Here is a 20,141-nt window from a genome sequence, read left to right on the forward strand (position 1 = left end):
ATGAAAAATAAAACTAATATTTTGAAATATTATGAAACAGTGAAAGTTTCAATTTTATTTCACTTTAGATCTATTCCAGTATATCGCTGAAAAGCATAAAATAAAAAAGAAAACTTATAAGTTGAAATAAATATGTAAATTTTAATATTTACCTTATTTCGGGTATGCCATTTTAATTATATATATATTTTTAGATAATTTTAAAAATGCTTTAACAATAATTCCTTCTTCATATTTTGAAAATACGTTGAAGTATAATTCTAGCTTTGATAAAGTGTATTCGTGCGCGGACACGCAAATACTTATTTTGTTTAATCCGTACAATTATAGCGTGCTGTTAAATAATCCCTCTGTCAATAAGTATTTAGCCTGAGGTCCATTCTATTCTTTAGACTGGGTCACACTCTTTTTGATCTTATTTAAATAGTTCTTAATAGTAAAATAACGCGTCGATACAAATTGCAATCAATTTAAAGTATATACGATACAATCCATTTCTTTTAACCTGGAGACTAGTACAAATAAATATTAAGATGAGATCTAATTAAACAATAAAACTATATTTTCGTACACTGAAGAAAATTCTGTGCCTTTCTTCTCAAGTATATAATGTTCAGTTTTATTTGGTGAAATACATTTCAGTTCTATTTGGTAGTTAAAAGAAACGGTAAACAGGAAATTATTTCTTAAAAGAGATATCTACTAGTTGTTATCTAATTGTTGCTAGAATTGTTTTAAATAAAGAACTGCAGACAAGTAAATCTGAAATGTTAAAAGAACTCGGATGGATGAAATTTTCTAATCGATGCAAATACCATACTGGAGTAATGATATTTAAAACTACAAAAAATCTGGTGCCATCTTACATATCTGGTATTTTAACATTTTCCAGTAATGAAATTTATGGCCTTAGATCAGTTGTACATAATGATTTTTTAATACCTAAATGTCGCACGAATTATATGAAAAGATCATTTGGCTATAATAGTGCTAAAGTATGGAATATCATTCCACAAAATATTCGTTGTGTGGATTCACTTACTTCTTTCAAAAGCAAATACAAAAAATTCTTATTAGGATCTGAATAAGCTACAACTTTTTTTTTCTTCTGCAATTGCTATTCATTTATTTTCTTTTAATGGGTGAATGCATATCTGAGTGATTTTACTTTTTATGATTGTATACATATATTTTTTTTCTAATTAAACGGAGTGTTTGTCAAGAGTGAATGCTGTATTTAAATGTTCATCATTCCACAACAGTTATTGTTTTATATCAGAAAATAGCTAAGAGGTAAGGTAAATATAAAAAATAAACTTATGCCAATGTTTTGCCAACGTGATTATTTTATTTAACGTGGCTTCGAGTCCTGCGTAAGCATTTTTTTTTTCATTTATGAAAATGAATTGCATAAAGTATTACTTTTATCAGAAGTACCGACATGCATATATTGGAAGGTCTGATAAAATTCCATGTCCTGTATAATACTATTTCGCATGTATATTTGAATCAGACCGCCCTGATTTTTTTATCAATATTCATGTATGAAAATAAAACCGTTCGGTTGCTAGCGGCAAATAATATTGCCTTTGCGACCAGTGCAGACCAACATTAGACTGCACTTCCTAGAAGGCTGATCATGGTCTGCACTGTTCGCTATTCAGTCAATAAATTTTTAGTGAACACCCATCTGAATAATAGGTGGCACTGTCTAAATTGAATGAGTGAAAATTTATCAGGGTAAGTGTTAAAAGCAAATTTGGAGGAAAAGATTTGCAACACAAATGTAGATATGATGGAAAGGAAATTCTGAAAATATCGAAGAATGTAATCCAAATAATACTTTATAAACAATTATTTATATATAAAAAAAACATATAGCGGATACGGAACTCGAACTTTTTTTGTCGAACGATCCGGGTCAGTCTCTTTAATCATGAATGATCCCACAACACGTTTCCTTTTACACACCAAAATGTCCGAGACATCCCGATTGTACGTCAATTCACTTGTGACGTCATGTAATGCAAACGTAGCAACGTCTTGGCGACAGATCTTTTACAGAGCTTTTGATGAATTACAAAACACTGACTAATTTTCTTGATCGTATCCAAACTTCGATAAATTCACTGCGGAGTAAATATGTAAGTAAAACTTTTTTTTTGTTTTCTACGCAAACGTGATATCATGAAAAATACAAAAAATGGCTTGAAGATCTACATATTGTTTGATTTAAATTTTCCGTAACAAGTTTTTCTATTGTTTTTCAAAACAATAAAGACAAAACCATTCATGATATCCGGGAATCTTCCCCTCTGTGTACGGAATGAACAAAAATAATAAAGGGAGGTAAAAAATACGTTGATTAGAAACCTTTCTGTATGTCATAATTCAATATCTATAAGTTTAAGACACTCTTAGGGGTGGTGGTCGGGGATTGAGGTCGATATAATATACTTCATTCCGTAGAGGGGAAGATAACCGAATATTGCCCAATTTTCCTTCAAGAAATGCAGATTTTTAAGATGTACATGTATTATTCCTAAAGTATTTCTTTTCATAAAAACTGTGTCTATCATATTCATTTTGCATTATAGATAGTTTGATGTAATTAACAATAACGTTATTTAAGTCATTAATGTTAAATGAAAAGGTCGTAAAATATTTTTCTCAGACCTTCTCTAAGTTTAAGTATTTGTAATTATTTATGTTGTCACTGTTCGTCATATATTTGTTTATGCTAGTTATACCAAGATGGGCTGATAGCCTTATGAAATAAATTAATAAACCCTCAAACTCTCTCTCTCACGTTTGTCAGACACGGTTAAAGGAGTTTACTTGCAAAATAAATAAATAAAATAATAAAAAAAAAAAATGAAAACGTCATTCTAAAGACAGTTTAATGGTTGGTAATAGGATCCATTATTTGAGCCGCACAATGAGAAAACCTACGTTCGCGGCCGAATAAGTAACAAGTATCGTGCGGGTTCAATGTAACTCAGACATGTTCAAAATCAGTTTTATAGGACCTGCTACAGGCTACTGAATCATGCTAAACATAAGATTTGGCACTACATCTGGTGCTGGTACATGTTTTACTTATTCGTGCCAAAATAAGTAATAAGTAACGTGCCGGTTGAATATAATTCAGACATGTTTAGAACCAGATTTATATGACCTGTTATAGCTTACTTAATCATGCTGAACATAAGTGAGTTTGATTTGCGACTTCATCTGGTGGTATTTCATCTGTTACTTACTCGCGGGCTGAATAAGTAACAAATAACGTGCGGGTTTAATATAATTCAGACATGTTCAGAACCAGATTTATACGACCTGTTATAGCTTACTTAATCATGCTGAACATAAGTGAGTTTGATTTGCGACTTCATCTGGTGGTATTTCATCTGTTACTTACTCGCGGGCTGAATAAGTAACAAATAACGTGCGGGTTTAATATAATCCAGACATGTTCAATGTTCGCGGCCGGATAAGTAATACTTAACGTATTGTTCAAACGCGGTTTTATTGGAACTGTTACTAAATTACGCTGAACATAAGATTTTGGACTGCATCTGGTGCTAAAACATCTTTTACTTATTCGTGAAGGTACAATATAATCCAAACATGTACAAAAGTAGTTTTATATTACTTATTATAGCTGATTGAATCATGCTGAACAAAAGTGTGGTCAATTTGAACTTCATTTGGTGGTATTTGATCTGTTACTAAAACGCGGCCGAACAAGAAACAAGTACCGTACCGCGAGCTGAGCGCAAAACGGTTGTAACTCACCTTTTTTCAGAAAATCACTTTTTTATCATTTTTTAGTTCACTTTACCAATTTACATAATCACGAGAAATATAAAGAACATATTCTGAAAACTACTGCTGAAAAAAGATATTTGTCAAAAGGTTGTATCTCAAACAGCCATTTCTTTTTTGTGCAAAACAGTTGTAACTCTAGTTACAACCATTTTGCACAAAAATGTGAGTAAGGAGGAAGGAACGTAACTCAACTTTACCTATTAGTTGATGACATCATTACTGACATCACACTTAGATTTTTCAGCCTAATGTACGGAATCCTGTTGAGGCCATTTATAATGTCGCCGTCGCGTTTGCGGGGTCGACATCCGACAACGCGAAGTGACATAGCGACATTACGAAGTGACACCCGACAATCGCAAACGACGGCGACAATCCCAAACGACAATGTCGCGGTATCCACTTTGAAATGTCGCCTTTCAAAAGCACGATATATCGCGATGTCACTTCGCGTTGTCGAGCGTCGTTTCGCATTGTCGCTATGTCACTTCGTATTGTCGCGATGTCACTTCGCGTTGTCGTGTGTCGACCCTGCAAACGCGACGGCGACATTTTCAAACGACATGCGATAATCACAAACGACGCTCGACAACGCGAAGTGACATTTTCCAGATGTCGTATCGTATGTCGCGTGTCGTGGGTTTGGGTGAGGGTCGACGCGCGACAATTCCAAACGATACACGACACGCGAAGTGACACTCGACAATACGAAGCGACATTTTCATAATGTCGTATCGCATGTCGCCCGTCTACCGGTGAAAAGGTAAGATAAAAAGCTGTATTTCCGTACTTTTCCGTACGGAAAATGTCCGTGTTTTTCATTAACTTCAAATAATTGTAGAATGTTCCAAACACAAGATAATAACTTTTATAAATTAAATTCAAACATTATCTAAACGGATATGTAACTTGTATAATTTTACCGCCGACGGTTTCGTCGGAGGACCGTCTCAAAATGTATCAGTTTTCGTGAAAATATGCATACTTTTTCATATATTAAATAGAGGGGTGGTCCTTGTCTGAGGAGACATATCTTCATAATCTGATGTCCGATTTTAATAAATGTACTTTGTTGCAAAGGGCAAGCCAGTACCAAAAGAAAAGAGGCCACGTCAGGTTCGAACCCGGTCGGCTAGGTGTCAAGGCCATAGGTCAAATTCCGGTAATATTCTCAAAATATGAACTTGTCAGAGCAGTCAAGACGGTCCTGAAAATCCAAGCACTACCTTCACTGAGTCCAATAACACCATTGGAGCAATTCTCACGGTTCCCCGGGTCGGGTCAGCTTAGTCTTGGCCAGCACCTTACCGTATATAACAAGTTTAATCATTTTCTGATACCTGTCCAAAGCTCTGATGGCCTCATATGGACTTGTAAGCAGCTTAAATGTAAAGCCAAGTCATCTACGAACATATTCATATATATATATATATATATATATGGTATAGGTAGGTACCTGGGATGTAGAGACTCGAACAAGGGTCAAAATCTAACATAGTGTCATTATCAACTGAAATTCAGTATAAATTACAATAATAACAATTAAAAAAAAGTAGGACAGGTATCAGACAATGATCAAACTTTTGTTATATGTGGTAGGGTGCTGGCCAAGACTAAGCTGACTCGACCCAGGGAGCCATGAAAATTGCTCCAATGGTGTCATTGGACTCAGTGAAGGTAGTGCTTGGGTTTTCAGGACTGTCTTGACTGCTCTGACAAGTTCATATTTTGAGAATATTACGGGATTTTGACCATGACCCCTAGCCGACTGGGTTCGAACCTGACGTGGCCTCTTTTCTCTAGGTACTGGCTTGCCCTTTGCAACAAGGTATCATTTATTAAAATCGGACATCAGGTTATGAAGTTATGGCTCCTCAGACAAGGACCACCTCTCTTTTTAATATATGAAGAAGTATGCATATTTTCACGAAAAATGATACATTTTGAGACGGTCCTCCGACGAAACCGTCGGCGGTAAAATTATACAAGTTAAATATTTGTTTAGACAATGTTTGAATTTAATTTATAAAAGTTATTTCATTAAAATATCTTGTGTTTGGAACATTCTACAATTATTTGAAGTTAATGAAAACATGGACATTTTACGTACGGAAAAGTACGGAAATACAGCTTTTTATTTTACCTTTTCACCGGTAGACGGGCGACATGCGATACGACATTATGAAAATGTCGCTTCGTATTGTCGAGTGTCACTTCGCGTGTCGTGTATCGTTTGGAATTGTCTCGCGTCGACCCTCACCCAAACCCGCGACACGCGACATACGATACGACATTTGGAAAATGTCACTTCGCGTTGTCGAGCGTCGTTTGTGATTATCGCATGTCGTTTGAAAATGTCGCCGTCGCGTTTGCAGGGTCGACACACGACAATGCGAAGTGACATCGCGACAATACGAAGTGACATAGCGACAATGCGAAACGACGCTCGACAACGCGAAGTGACATCGCAATATATCGTGCTTTTGAAAGGCGACATTTCAAAGTGGATACCGCGACATTGTCGTCTGGGATTGTCGCCGTCGTTTGCGATTGTCGGGTGTCACTTCGTAATGTCGCTATGTCACTTCGCGTTGTCGTGTGTCGGCCCCGCAAACGCGACGGCGACATTATAAATGGCCCCAACAGGATTCCGTACTAATGACTTTGTGAACTTCAATAAAGGTTGCATGCTTCTTTTTATGAAAGGGCATTTAAGTAAAAAGTCCATTCATGTAAATGACTTGCATGTAAATTACTTATTCTTGCGAGTTAATGACTTGATGTAAATGACTTACTATTGCACGTCAATGACTTTTTCTTGCATGTAAATGACTTATTATTGGATGCAATTGAGTAAGCGAGTCATTGTCCCTCTTAACATGCTTGTATGCTCGTTTTCTTGCTACATTTTCGTAAGTGCATTGGCTTTGTTGCTACTGAAAGATTCTAGATTTATATTTCCGATTTCTTAATGCTTTCTGCATGCATCATAATACAAATTTCCTTCCAGTTGCCCTTTTGAAATTGCAATTCCAGTCAATTAAAACAAAAGAAATACACACAGATAATACAATTTTGCAATGTAAGCCCTTATAAACAATTAGACATGATGCATTTCGATGTTTGGAAGGGAACCAGCAGGAATTTCAGTTTCTTGAACAAGTTATTATAGATGGGAGATCGCTCTGTCAAGCAAATGCGTAATGTCCGGATTTTCCGTGACGAGACGGTGAATAGTTATAAAGAAAAGAAAACATAATTTTATTGCCTAGCCCAGACATAGTTGTCCAAATGGCTATTTGGTGTATATGTGTGCGTCGTGCTTCCGTCTGGTTTGTTTGTCCGGATCATTACTTTGACATACATTAAGGAATCTTGTTTATGTTTGGCATGAATGTTTATATCAATGAGGCGGAGTGTCATGTGTAAACCCTAGGTTCCTGTTTCAACGGTCAATGTCACACATAGGGGTTAAAGGATGGGCTCGACATGTTGCCCATAGGCATCTAGTTTCAGTAGCTTATATAGTATCACGTTACATACATACAGTTTATATATGATTATTTATATATGAGCTAAATAATATTTAATCATTACCTCATAACTAAAACACGTACCCGCAGAAAGCCACCGGAAACCGAATTTGATTTCCTTTGACAAACTATAATACGATATGAAAAGTATGCTACTTAATATACATTTGCGTATATTAGATCATTACAGAAGGAGTGACATGAAAGGCAAGAAAATATCTGTAAAAACGAAAGGTAAATGCTTCCGACTTCCTGCATGTTCCGAGTTACGACAGAAAAAAATTTGATTTTACCCCATTTTGTTATATTCCAGTTACAGTTACGATAATATTAGTTTACAGTTTTTATAAAAATAAAGGTAAGATCACTTTTACTTGATTGACCTTTTTCATTTTTCTAATTTTGGCAACAAAATCAAATTATCGAGTTTTCACTAAAGTGCACAGTGCTACACTACCCCTAAAAAAACACGGCCTGGGATATACCCAGGTAATAATATTTTTATGTGCACATGGAGACATTTTGTATGTGCGCATGAAGATGTTTGATTTATTCTAATGCAATTAAACACTGAATTCATAAGAACGGTAGGTATATCATATAATCATATGATAACAAAAGGCTACGGTTGTAGAATGTAAAACAGATGACCGCTTTCCTCTGGATTATGGCTATCGGATGCCAAATTTAATTATTTAGCTTTCAAGACAGATTCGAGATGAAGCAATAAAGAACGGTCAGAATTGCTCAGTATACACATGTTAGTTTTAAGAAACATTTGAGCATGTTCGCACGTTAAAGCTTATAAGTAAACGCGATAATAATTTCCTGCTTGCCGAGTGACACATGTGCAGAGGCTTTTTATACTAATATGTGCTTACAGATGTTTTTATATTTATACGTGCACACGTAATGTAATTCTTATTACATACGCAAGTATTAGACATAACATGACCACACAGCAAAGTAAAGTGCGCACGCTTTAGTATAAAAATCATCCATGTCCTCTCTGTGATATACATTCCTGATTCTTTAAAAACTATTACTGTTACTCTAGAAAAGAGAGGGAAAAAATCACAATTTTCTACTATCGATGTATCTATGATTTTATTTTTAGAGCCTAGCTCACGTCCGCTTCAAGTGCGGGAGGGCTTGGGTTCTACATCAGGTCTCGGCATACCAAAAACGAGAAAAATGTTACCAGTAGCACCCTTGCTTGGCGCTCAGCATTAAAAGGGAAACTGATTTCTCTTCTCCTTCCCTCGTGGCGATGGATTCATCAGGAATGAAATGTCAATATTGATTTATGTAAGTAGTAGAACTTGCTTCACGAGCTCAATAAGAGGACGCAGTACAGTTTACGGATCGATCTCTGGGCGAGGCGTATGTTTTCCGTGACGATTTGATGAGAGATAGTGTGTCTAAAATCATTCGTTCTTCACCTTAGATTCATGTGGGGAAGTTGACAATTACTTGCGGGGAACAGCTTTGTACTGGTACGGAATGCAGGAACACTGAATGTTTTTTTTTACTTAAATGCCCTTCCATATATTTTGGTGTGTTGCAAAATTAAACATTGCTGGTAAGTACTGGTTACTACTGAATTTTTATGTTTTATGTGTTATTTATAAAAGCTGCTTTTAATGGAAGTATTTCTCAGTGATTAGTCCACAATAATTAGAAATAAAATAATCCTGGGACATAGCTTGTGTCACATTTTAACACTTGCCAGAATATTATTTTGTTTTCACCATCTTATGCATTGGAAATCTGATATAATTTTGAGTTACAACCGTTTTGCACAAAAACATATTTCCAAATCTTCCCGTTTTTCAGTGCAAAACGGTTGTAACTCAGTCTTATTCAAATATCTTTTTTTTGCAGTATACTTATTTTTCTTAATCTAAATACATAATAATTAAACTTATCAAAGTACATCTGTAGTGTTTAAATCAAATTCAGAAACTGAACTATAAAAAAGTAAAACAGTTTTATGCTTCTCCTGTAAAATTTACTAAAACTGAGTTACAACCGTTTTGCGCTCATATCCGCGGTACGGGTTTTAGTATAGCTTAATGAATCATGTTGAACATATGATTTGGAATTTCATCTGGTTCTAGTTCATATGTTACCTATTCGCGTTTGAATAAGGAAGAAGTAACAAAATGAAACCAGTTACTTATTCCTTATTTGTCTTATATGATTTTTCGGTGAAATAGATAGTGTTACAGTGAGTAACAAAATCAAGTTGAAGAACTGGTGAACGAGATGAGATGTTATCTGGTGTTCATTCATTATTTTACTTATTCGAGTTCCAATTAGTCGACTTCTGCAATTTTCTGGTGAAAGAAAGATGCCATGTGCCCAGAACACGTTTTGTAGGTTAAAAAGTATATTACTAAAACATATTGATAAAAATGTGAATGAGATGAGTCTTTATCTGGTATTAATTTGTCTGATACTTATCTGCCTTTGAATAAGGAATGAGGAATAAGTAACAATATGAAACTAGTTTCTTACTACTTATTCGACTTATATCATTTCTCGGCGAAAAAGATATGACATGTATTCAGAACACGTTTTATAGGTCTTGTAGTGAGTAATTAAATCATGTCGAAGAAATGGTGAACGAGATGAGACTTTATCGGGTATTAATTTGTCTGTTACTTATCTGCCTTTGAATAAGGAATGAGGAATAAGTAACAATATGAAACTAGTTACTTACTGCTTATTCGACTTATATCATTTCTCGGCGAAAAAGATATGACATGTGTTCAGAACACGTTTTATAGGTCTTGTAGTGAGTAATTAAATCATGTCGAAGAAATGTTGAACGAGATGAGATTTTATCGGGTATTAATTTGTCTGTTACTTATTCGCGTTTGAATAAGGAATAAGTAACAAAAAGTACCTAATTACTTATTCCTTATTCGAAAAAGGAATAAGGAATAAGGAAAAAGCAATCAACGTTCTCGTCAGTGGAATTCGGCACTGTTAGCTAATGTACCGTTACGAGTATTAAACCACAGTCGACAGTATTTTGATATTTTTCACAAAAGAAAGAAAAACAGATATTTTTGAGACGTCACTAAAATGACCAACCGTGCCGTTCATTGTATGATAGCGTATTCCCAATCTGACTAAAGTACTTGATCTTCTAAACGAAACGTAGCGTAACAGAAGATGTATTTTAGATGCATCTTATGTCAATGTACTTATACTTTTTTATGTTAATCCTCCCTAGATAAAGTTTGTTTCCATCATCATCATCTTCATCATCGTTATCGTTGTTGTTGTTGCGTCAATATCGAAACCGACTGCAGTACTATCAAAATAAAACGACGTAAACATTTTTACTATTGAATGAAATATAAAAGAGTGATCACTCATTTTCTAAAATAGATTGTTTCCTGATGATAACTGTTTCGATTCAAAACTTGATAAAAAGATGTTTTCAAAAAATATATGCATGCATGATGTAAATGCATGTGTGAACTCTACCTTTAACAAACATTTAATTCTGTTGGGGCTTAAGTCAATATGAGGTGTGAGGGGTGGGATGGGGTGGGTGCTCCGTGACAGAGTGGTTACGGTCGCTGACTTTAAATCACTTGCCTCTCACCAGTGTTGGTTAGAGACTCACTCGGGCGGTTGAATTTTAAGGAAGCCAGCCGGCTGGCGGAAGGTCGATGGTTCTACCGAGGGGCCTGTTCGTGATGAAATAATGCATGAAAGGGCACCTGACGTCTTCCTCAATCACCAAAGTTGGAATGACCTATAATTGTCAATTGACATTAAAACCAACAAAAAAAAAATGTTTTGACTAAGTGTGCGTTGTTCGGCAGAGATAAGACATACGTGGATCTCAGAAAAAATGTAACCCTATAATAAGGAATTCCCACAGAAACATGAAGCTTGATCAATCAAAAATTGCAGTTTCAGTTTAAGTAAAACACCATCAATACCGCTAAGTATTATTAATCATGAATGATCCCACAACACGTTTCCTTTTACACACTGAAATAGACATCCCGATTGGACGTCACTTCACTTGTGACGTCATGTAATGCAATCATAGCAACGTCTTGGCGACGGATCTTTTACAGAGCTTTTTATGAAAAATTACAAAACAATGACTAATTCTATTGATCGCATCCTAACTTCGATAAATTCATTGCGGAGTAAATATGTAAGTAAAACTTCTTTGTTTTCTACGTAAACGTGATGTCATAAAAATACAAAACTGGCTTGAATATAAACCTATTTATTGATTTAAGTTTTCCGTAACCAGGCTTTCTATTGATTTGTTTTCAAATAAAGATCACACCATTTATGTTATACATCATTTAAAGACCGCCTAAGGGTTGGTAATAGGAATATTGTTTTTTTGAAAATATCTTGATCAGCTTTAAATATTTCACGAATTTAAAGTCATTATCCATCGTAATTTAAAAAAAAAACAATCTTTCTGAAAGATCCCTTAATATTTGGTAATAGGAACCATTATTTGTTTTCATAATTTCTTAAGCAGTTGTATGTTTATGTCATTTTCCATTGTAAAATTTGAAAAAAATATCAATTTTGACATGATATTTTGGTTGGTTGTTATGAAAACTTTTAGGACATCTTAGAAATATATGTATTTAATTTTTAACTTTAAATAATCTAATACTGTTAGGAAAAACACATTTTTGGTTATAAAATCGATGTTATCAAAGATATCCTAATAATTAAAAAAAAAAGAAGATCCTAATACCGCTATAGAGAGCTTTAAAACGATGCATACAGAGATTTATATCTGGATCTCTCAAAATGAAGCAGCGAATCACGAAAACCCCAAATGCGGTTAAAAGAGGGTAAAAGTCATCGCACTTTTTTAGAAAGGAAAATGAATTAATCAGTTGCTAGAACGAAAGCAGCTAAATATGTTATTATCCCACTGGTTCCCTATATCATGTATTTTTGGAAAGATACAACAGGGTGGATCTAATGAACCCAAGAGAGTATTTCGTAGTTCCAATGTATGAGGAAGTAATAATGTTGATGGCGGTGGTGATGGTAGTGACGACTGGCAGTGGTGGTGGAAGTCGAATTGGGTAGTAATGTTAGAAGTGTCGGCAGCGATGGTTAATGTTTTTTTTTTTTTTGGTGGGGGGTGGGGGGTGATGGTGGAAGTCGAAGTGTGTGGCAATGGCAGCGGTGTTGGCAGTCGTGGTTTATGGTATTTGATTTGGTGATGGTGGTAGTGGAAGTGGGTGGTAATGGTAATAGTGTTGGAATTAGTGGTGGTAGTGGTGATGCAATGGCAGTGAACGGAATGTGTGGAAGTTGTAATGGTGGCGGCGGAAGTTGCTGATGGTACTCGATGTTGGTCACTACAGACCTGGAGCGGTCGTTCTGCGCATGTCACAAAATCATTAACACTGGAGCGTTCACTGCAAAAATACGCAAAATATTGCATGTCCGCACGCATTTAGTGTATGATGTGTATAATATAATGACTAAAGGTTAGGGTTAGGATTGCCATAGTTACAAAACAAATATACATTGAAGATATTCGTTATTTTAATCGCTTGAACACTGGTACATACCCGGTACATACCGGAGTCTGTAATATATATATCACAGGCGCTCCAGATCTGTTTTTTAGCCACAGTCGACGGTAGTTGTAGTGGTAGTGTTTGTGATGGTAGTAGTAACAGCGAGTGGTAGTGGTACTAGTGGCAAAGGTAGTGATAGTTAGTGGTGCCGGTAGCGGTAGTGATAGTGGTAGTGCCAGTGCAAGCAAATGATAGTTGAAGCGGAAGTTGTAGTATCTTAAATTGATACAGCAGAAGTAGCAGTTATTTACATATTCTCTGGCAGTGCCTTGATATGGAACATTTTCACGAAATTAGTATTTGAACCTTCCGTATCCCATTTTTTCATTTCTGTTGATTTTATTTCAGCGCAGTACAGATCTTTGTGGAAAACTCAAGAAATATACGTGTGGCGCGGCTGGTGCCTTCAATTGTTGCAGTGCTGGTGGTATTGAAGACATTGGTGCGTATCTTACATTTCAGAATTCTAAGTCATAAATACATAAAATTAGGAATGAGCCTAGCACAGCGGTCCTCTAGAATAGAACAAGGATTCATCGGACCCGGATCATGTATTAATCACCCTCTACTAAGATTGTTAAGCGATCGTGATAAACAACAACAACAACAACAACAAATGGGGGGATGCTAGTCGTTGTGTGTAAATTTTCCACAAGACTCATTGGATACATCGAAATCTTCTCTTTTGAATATGTAGGCCACTCTTCCATGCAAAACTATGAAATTTTGGTGTCTCTTCTGCCTTTGTTTTGAACCGCGTAAATTTTTGCTATATAATGGTTTAACCAATGGCTTTCAACAATATGCAAATACCATAACTTGTATTACAATTCTTCTATCTAGATAGAATATAAAGATACAAGTAAAAATGCATGTTATAAGGTTGGGGTCACTATACAAAGAACATCATAATGTGAACAAAATTGTCGTCAGAACTTTTAAGTCTGACAAGCGTTCACTTTCGAAGTTTTAGTTTTTCTTTCAAAAACCAGTGTCCGCATTCATAATATTACTAACGACAAAAGTCGTTTTCACTTCACACATTGGATTTATTTCGTTTTCCATTCTTTTACTTTGCTTTTTTACTCTCTTTCTTTCTTTTCTTATTTTCTGCTTTTCGCTCTGTCTGTCTCTATAGGTTCTTTCCCTTTCACATATGGCCGTAAAAACCAGTTTGATATGTTCGGATTATACGCCGGAAATCAATGTACAAGTATGGCCCTGACCGCCATCATTCAGCACAAGATTTATTCGGAGTTTACCCCCAGAACAATCAACAAAATCTTGAAAGAAGGCAACAAACTCCACACTAGACTCAGGTATCACTCATCTACCAGTTTTCGAACCTTTAAGAAACATGGGAAAATATTAAGTAAACAATTAATGAGTTTTACAGAACTTGCTGAACTTTTTAGTTCAGGAATCAAGAAGCCATTCTAAATTTGACAGTTATATTTGTGTAACCAAGAAGCCTCTCTACATTTGGTTCTTAATTGTGTAATCAAGAAGCCTCTCTACATTTGGCACTTACTAGTATATGTGTAATCAAGAAACATTTCTTAATTGGGCTGTTACTTTGTTATCAAGTAGCCATGTTATGTTGATACTTTAGCAAAACCATCTTTAATACATTTAGCACTGATTGTGTAATCAAGAAAGCCATTTTACGTTTGGACATTTATTGTGTATTAAAAAAAACCCATCCTGCATTTGGCAAATATTGGGTAATCAAGAAGTCATTTTACATTTAGAACTTACTGCATGAGAAACCATTCAATATCTGACATTTAGTTACTACAGTTCTACATTTTGAACCTTTTATCTGATATCCCATAACTTTATATTTTGGCACTATTAGGTAAGACATTTTTCACCTAAAGCTCCAGTTATCTAGCTTAACGGACTTGAGAGTGGTTACAATAAACTTCAAGCTTTCATTACAATCAGCTTAAACAAATTAGTATACTAAATGTATCATTTCACCACCGACTGCATGTTTCATGTTCAAATTTGACCAGTACAAACACTCTGTGGATACCTAAATCAATAACAACTTGTCATTTAAGACGCACCATCGAATAGCTGTATATGTATTTATTTGTATTTTCAAACGATTTGCATGAATTGACAATGACGTATATTAGGCCAAACAATGTGTATAATGTCTAAACATTTTATTAGCATAATAGTGAATGTAGCATTATGCATATTATTTGATGTTGAGTTTAGACTACACTTTGTTTCTACATAATATATTTTTAAGATTATACTGAACGAATAAGTTTACAGATTAAATTGCGGAAACACATAGATTCAGGGAGGACCTAAATTGCCCACCTGTCATCTTGTGTTATACCAGTATTATCAGAATGATTTTCATGAAGTTCTTGTGGGAGGAAAATGTAGGTCACTAGGTTGTGGTGGGTCTTTAAACAATAAAAAAGATAACAGTATATACACAGAATCCATTCAACCAGAATATTTTAAAGTCAAACACTTTAAGTATTTCCTGTTCAATTATGGATAAGCATACACGTTTCTGTAATTTCTTAGAGAAGATATCGTCCTGAGTGATAATTCGGATAACAGAGTTGCGGTTGAAGATTTCCCGCACGAGGATTACATTGACATAGGAAAGGTATTTGGAAGGAATACCCATGTTAGAATGAGGGAACCTTGCCGAGATGTCTTTACAACTGGAAGAGATGATTTTGTTGATTTTTTAACCATAAGGGTAAGTTATTTTCCTAGCGTGTACTGCAAGCATTTTCTTCGGGAGAGGGAGGTTAAAGTCACAGCAACACAATAATAGGTACTAGCGCGACTTTTCAACTTTTAATGGTGGTGGAAGACCTCGAGGCCCCTTCGAGCAGAAAAACCGACCGCCCATTAGACAACTGGAAAGCTTTCTCAAGAAGGAAATCTACACTCAAAGCGAGGTTTCAAACAAACACACACAAAAAAAAATAACTTGTTATAACATTTTACTTAACGGTTAATTAACGCGAAGAGCTAGGTTTGTCAAGTGCTAACATGAGGAATACCGTTCTACTGTGTATCCTTTCTTTGCATTTAACCCTGCTAAATTTCTATAATGAATGTGTCCATCTTTCAATTTGGACAGTACCATTAACTGTGAAAAGGGGCGCTTACCAAAAAGATACTGACTGAGTGGTGAACAGACAGTGCAGATCTTGATCAGACTGCACGGATGTGCAGGTTGATCATGATCAACACTGATTGAAAAGGCAGAATCAAAAATGATTAGGGTTAAAAAGTTTCTTGTATCTATTGTTATTTTTTTTGTTGTTAGATATTTATGTGGTACTGTATAACTGAACTATTCATATATGTGTCGTTCTAAAAATTCAAGTCTAAAATCAGAGTTGCTAATTTTAATGTATGGTGTAATTCTAAAATATTTTTTTTTGGGCTGAATACAGAAAATTAAACCCTTCCTTCTCTGAACTATATCAGAGTTTTTTTTCACTTTTATGTAACCTTATGATTAAATTTTGCAGGAGTACTTAGAGAGTTGGTACACAATGACATACCTGAGAAAAATGGGATTTCTCCTCACAATTCATGCATTTTCATACGCCATTCTCATCAGCAAAAATGGAGTAGTCCTGTTCGACTCTCATGGGCACTTAAAACATAAAGGAGAAGCTATAAAGCCAAAGGCCGGGGCAATAATATTTCCATCAACTGCGGAACTGGAGGAGTTCTTAGTTGGCATGTACAGTTCGGGAGACACCCCGTCATTGCCCCGGTCTGCGTCTCCTATAAAGAGAAGGCCACCCAACCAGATAAAGTGGAGAGAAAGAAGAAGAGCTTAAAAGAAGTATTGTACCAGCCCCTTCTTCTGACGGCTAGGAATGTTAGGAATATAAGGAATAGAAAAGTGCACGCCGAGACTAACAATTACGAGTATGATGAATCACCATTTGTGGGAATGTTCGGAGGCGGGAACTAGAGGGTAATATTTGACATCAAAATTTAACATTCAATAATATAAAGACATTATCTACTGTAAAAGCAAAAATTTTCGCGAGGGCTCAGTTTTTGTTATATTTGCGAGGCCCTACATCTCGCAAAAATTTACTCTCGCGTAAGTATTCACCATTTAATTTAGTATAATTCAAATTCAAATATGACACCATTTTCAAAATTACGCCAATGTTAAACCTCGCAAACATACTAACAATTTAAAATTCGCGGAATTTTACCCATCGAAAACAGGTGCTTTTACACTAAAGGTAGAAAACTGTTTGTACCGCCATTATTCAACTTACACATTGCACACCTTCAACACAAGATTATGAAGTAACTTTTTTTACAAAGCATTATATTAAAAATACAAGTGCATTTTCTTGTTTGGTTACACCTGACTACGATAACAAGTCCCGAAATTCAACATTGTAAAGTCGTGAAGCAAATACAGAGTAGATATTTCACGTATAAAAAAAAGAAAGTAAAAATAGCATATCGAACGTTAATTACACTGACGAAAGTATTTAGAATTACATTTGCATGACTTACTTGCCGATCAGATGCTTATCCAATTCGAAAATATATACTTTAAAAAATGAAGCATATTTATCACAGATAAATGTTGGTGTTTTTAAATCATTTTTATCTCATCATGCTTATCCAGATGCTACAACTTTTATTGTCTCTGAACTTTTAGGAATGTAGGAAGGGGATGTGAAAGAAAGGGAAGCACGCAGTACATATCGTGTGTGGATTGCAAGTTCTGACAGATTAAGTAAAGAGGAAAAGAAGGTGCATGGATTGCGCTTTTTAACCTATCTTAGAGTTTAACACAGTACATATCGTGTGTGAACTGCAAGTTCCGACAGATTAACTAAAGAGGAATAGGCAGTGCATGGATTGCGCATTTTTTACCGATCTTAAAGTTTAACACAGTACAAATCGTGAGTGAACTGCAAGTTCCGAAAGATGTAGTAAAGAGGAAGAGGCGGTGCATGGATTGCGCTTTTTACCGATCTTAGAGTTCCACACAGTACATATTGTGTGTGAACTGCAAGTTCCGACATATTAATTAAAGAGGGACAGGCGGTGCATGGACTGCACTTTTTTACCGACCTTAGAGTTTCACACAGTACTTATTGTTTGTGAACTTCAAGTTCCGACAGATTAAGTAAAGAGGGACAGGTGGTGCCTGGATTGCGCTTTTCACCGATCTTAGAGTTTCACTCAGTACATATCGTGTGTGAACTGCATGTTTCCGACATATTAAGTAAAGAGGATCATGCAGGCGGTGCATGGATTGCATTTTGTTTTACCGATTTTAGAGTTTCTTGAAGTCGTGCTTCAGCAGGAGGCGATAGATGCAACCCACTAAGAGAGAGTTTAAATACATTGGATGACTTAATCTATTGGTTAGGATATTGAAATGTCCTACAAGGGAGGGACACTGGTACATTATAATCTGCAGATATAAATTATTAAATACAAGGACAATCAGTTAATGATTCCAGTAGATTAAGTTGATTATAGTAGACTACAGTTTTAAATAAGGACACTGGTCGCATGAAATGAGGAAGTTTTATACCCATGTTTAAGAAACTAAATTTAAATAAATGATAAATACTTCTGTTTTGATTGTGGTGGAAATAGAAAAACAATGATCATGAACTGAAGATTTTGGCTTTCATGGAAATGCACGATACTTTTTCTCCCGCTGAAACGCTGTTGATGAGGGCAGTTGCTGATGGGGGAAATTTGTTTGTAGATATATCTGGGAAAAATGGTTGGATTTTCACACTTTGCTTTCAGACGATAACTTTGAAAAGTATCAAAAGCTTAACTTTGGAGCCGATAAAGGTTGTATATCTTTAGTCGGCAGTTCAGCTCGCATATACTGTGCCCGAATAATCGGCTTTGTAGCGGTGCCGGAAGGCGCATTGTACTTTTTCTAAATAAAATATATTTGTGTATTGAAAATTATAGTCCATGTTTTGAATTAACTACATATCTTTGTTGAAAACATATTCCAATGTTATGATATCACTTTTAGATTATACATTATTATATACGCATCCTTGCGTGACAGTCTAAGTTTCCTAAGTCACTAAACTCCGATACTTTATCTTTGTTGACCAAAATGTTTGTATTGTTAGCACTAATTTATGCATGAAGAAGAAGTTTCACACTAGTGAAAATATTTTATATAGCGCAAAAGAGTCCTTTGATTTATCTTAATTTAAAAAAAAAGTATTATAGGTATTTTAGCTTTGAAAACGATGTGATAATATTCAATAGATTGTCTTTTTTATGAATGTTTTATTTTTAAAATGTGATAAAAAAAATGGTCTTTTTGCATATACTTAATATCCTTAGGACACCAGCCACATTTTCATATAATCTCGCCAAGCATATGTATGTTTTTGACAACACAGAAAATGACATCACTAGGTCCGACCTTCAGCTATTGCCGGAAGCAGAGCTTTAATTAAGAAGAAAAAAGTTAAAAGTTTCAAAATGTTGAAATTTGAGGCGGCATAATCTGAACAAGTTAGAAGATCGAAATTCAGATTTTTAGAAGGATGACCTTGAATTTCGATGACACTGAATTTCGAACAAACTCGGAGATCGAAGTTAAAACAAAAAGAAAGCACCGAATTTCGGGGTAGAATTGAAACTACAACCAGTTGGAAGATCGAAATTCAAATATGTCGAGCTAGCATGAAAATTTGAATTGCGATCTTCCAGCTGGCTGTAAATGCAATACCTGCTCGATATTCAAATTAAAAATTTGACTTTAGATCTTTTATATCCAATGCAAGATCGAAATTCAGCTGTTTCGAAAGTTGGTTTCACATTCAATCCTAGCTTTAAATTCGATTGTTTTGAAAATTCGAACAGGCTTGAAATATCATTCCAGAAGTAATCTATTTCGCTTCTTAAAATTTGAATTTCGATATATCCGGTCTGGCACGATTTTTAAACTATCAGTTTGACTTATGATCTTAAGCAGATCCCAGTTTCAGTACTACATTGAAAGTCCGCCTTTCAAAATTTGAAGTACGATTTTCGAGCTGACACGACGCTCAATTCTAGCTCGATATTCGACATTAAAAATATTAATATAACGGTACATAAGCGCAGAAAGGATTACCTGTTTGACAGCGGCCGCAAATAACGGAGTACACCG

At 35.3% G+C, this 20,141-nt stretch overlaps 1 protein-coding gene across 1 annotated transcript; it reads left to right on the top strand.

Moving 5' to 3' along the window:
• The first annotated feature begins 13,986 nt into the window (after positions 1-13,986).
• On the top strand, positions 13,987-18,884 carry LOC128546910 (uncharacterized). Its single transcript, XM_053518314.1, has 4 exons — positions 13,987-14,280; positions 15,515-15,695; positions 16,483-16,940; positions 17,652-18,884. Exons 1-3 carry the CDS (start codon positions 14,141-14,143, stop codon positions 16,798-16,800), a joined length of 639 nt encoding a protein of 212 aa, XP_053374289.1. The 5' UTR covers positions 13,987-14,140; the 3' UTR covers positions 16,801-16,940; positions 17,652-18,884.
• The last annotated feature ends 1,257 nt before the right edge of the window (positions 18,885-20,141 follow it).

The sequence above is a fragment of the Mercenaria mercenaria genome, chromosome 11 (assembly GCF_021730395.1).
Source record: "Mercenaria mercenaria strain notata chromosome 11, MADL_Memer_1, whole genome shotgun sequence".
NCBI lineage: Eukaryota > Metazoa > Mollusca > Bivalvia > Venerida > Veneridae > Mercenaria > Mercenaria mercenaria.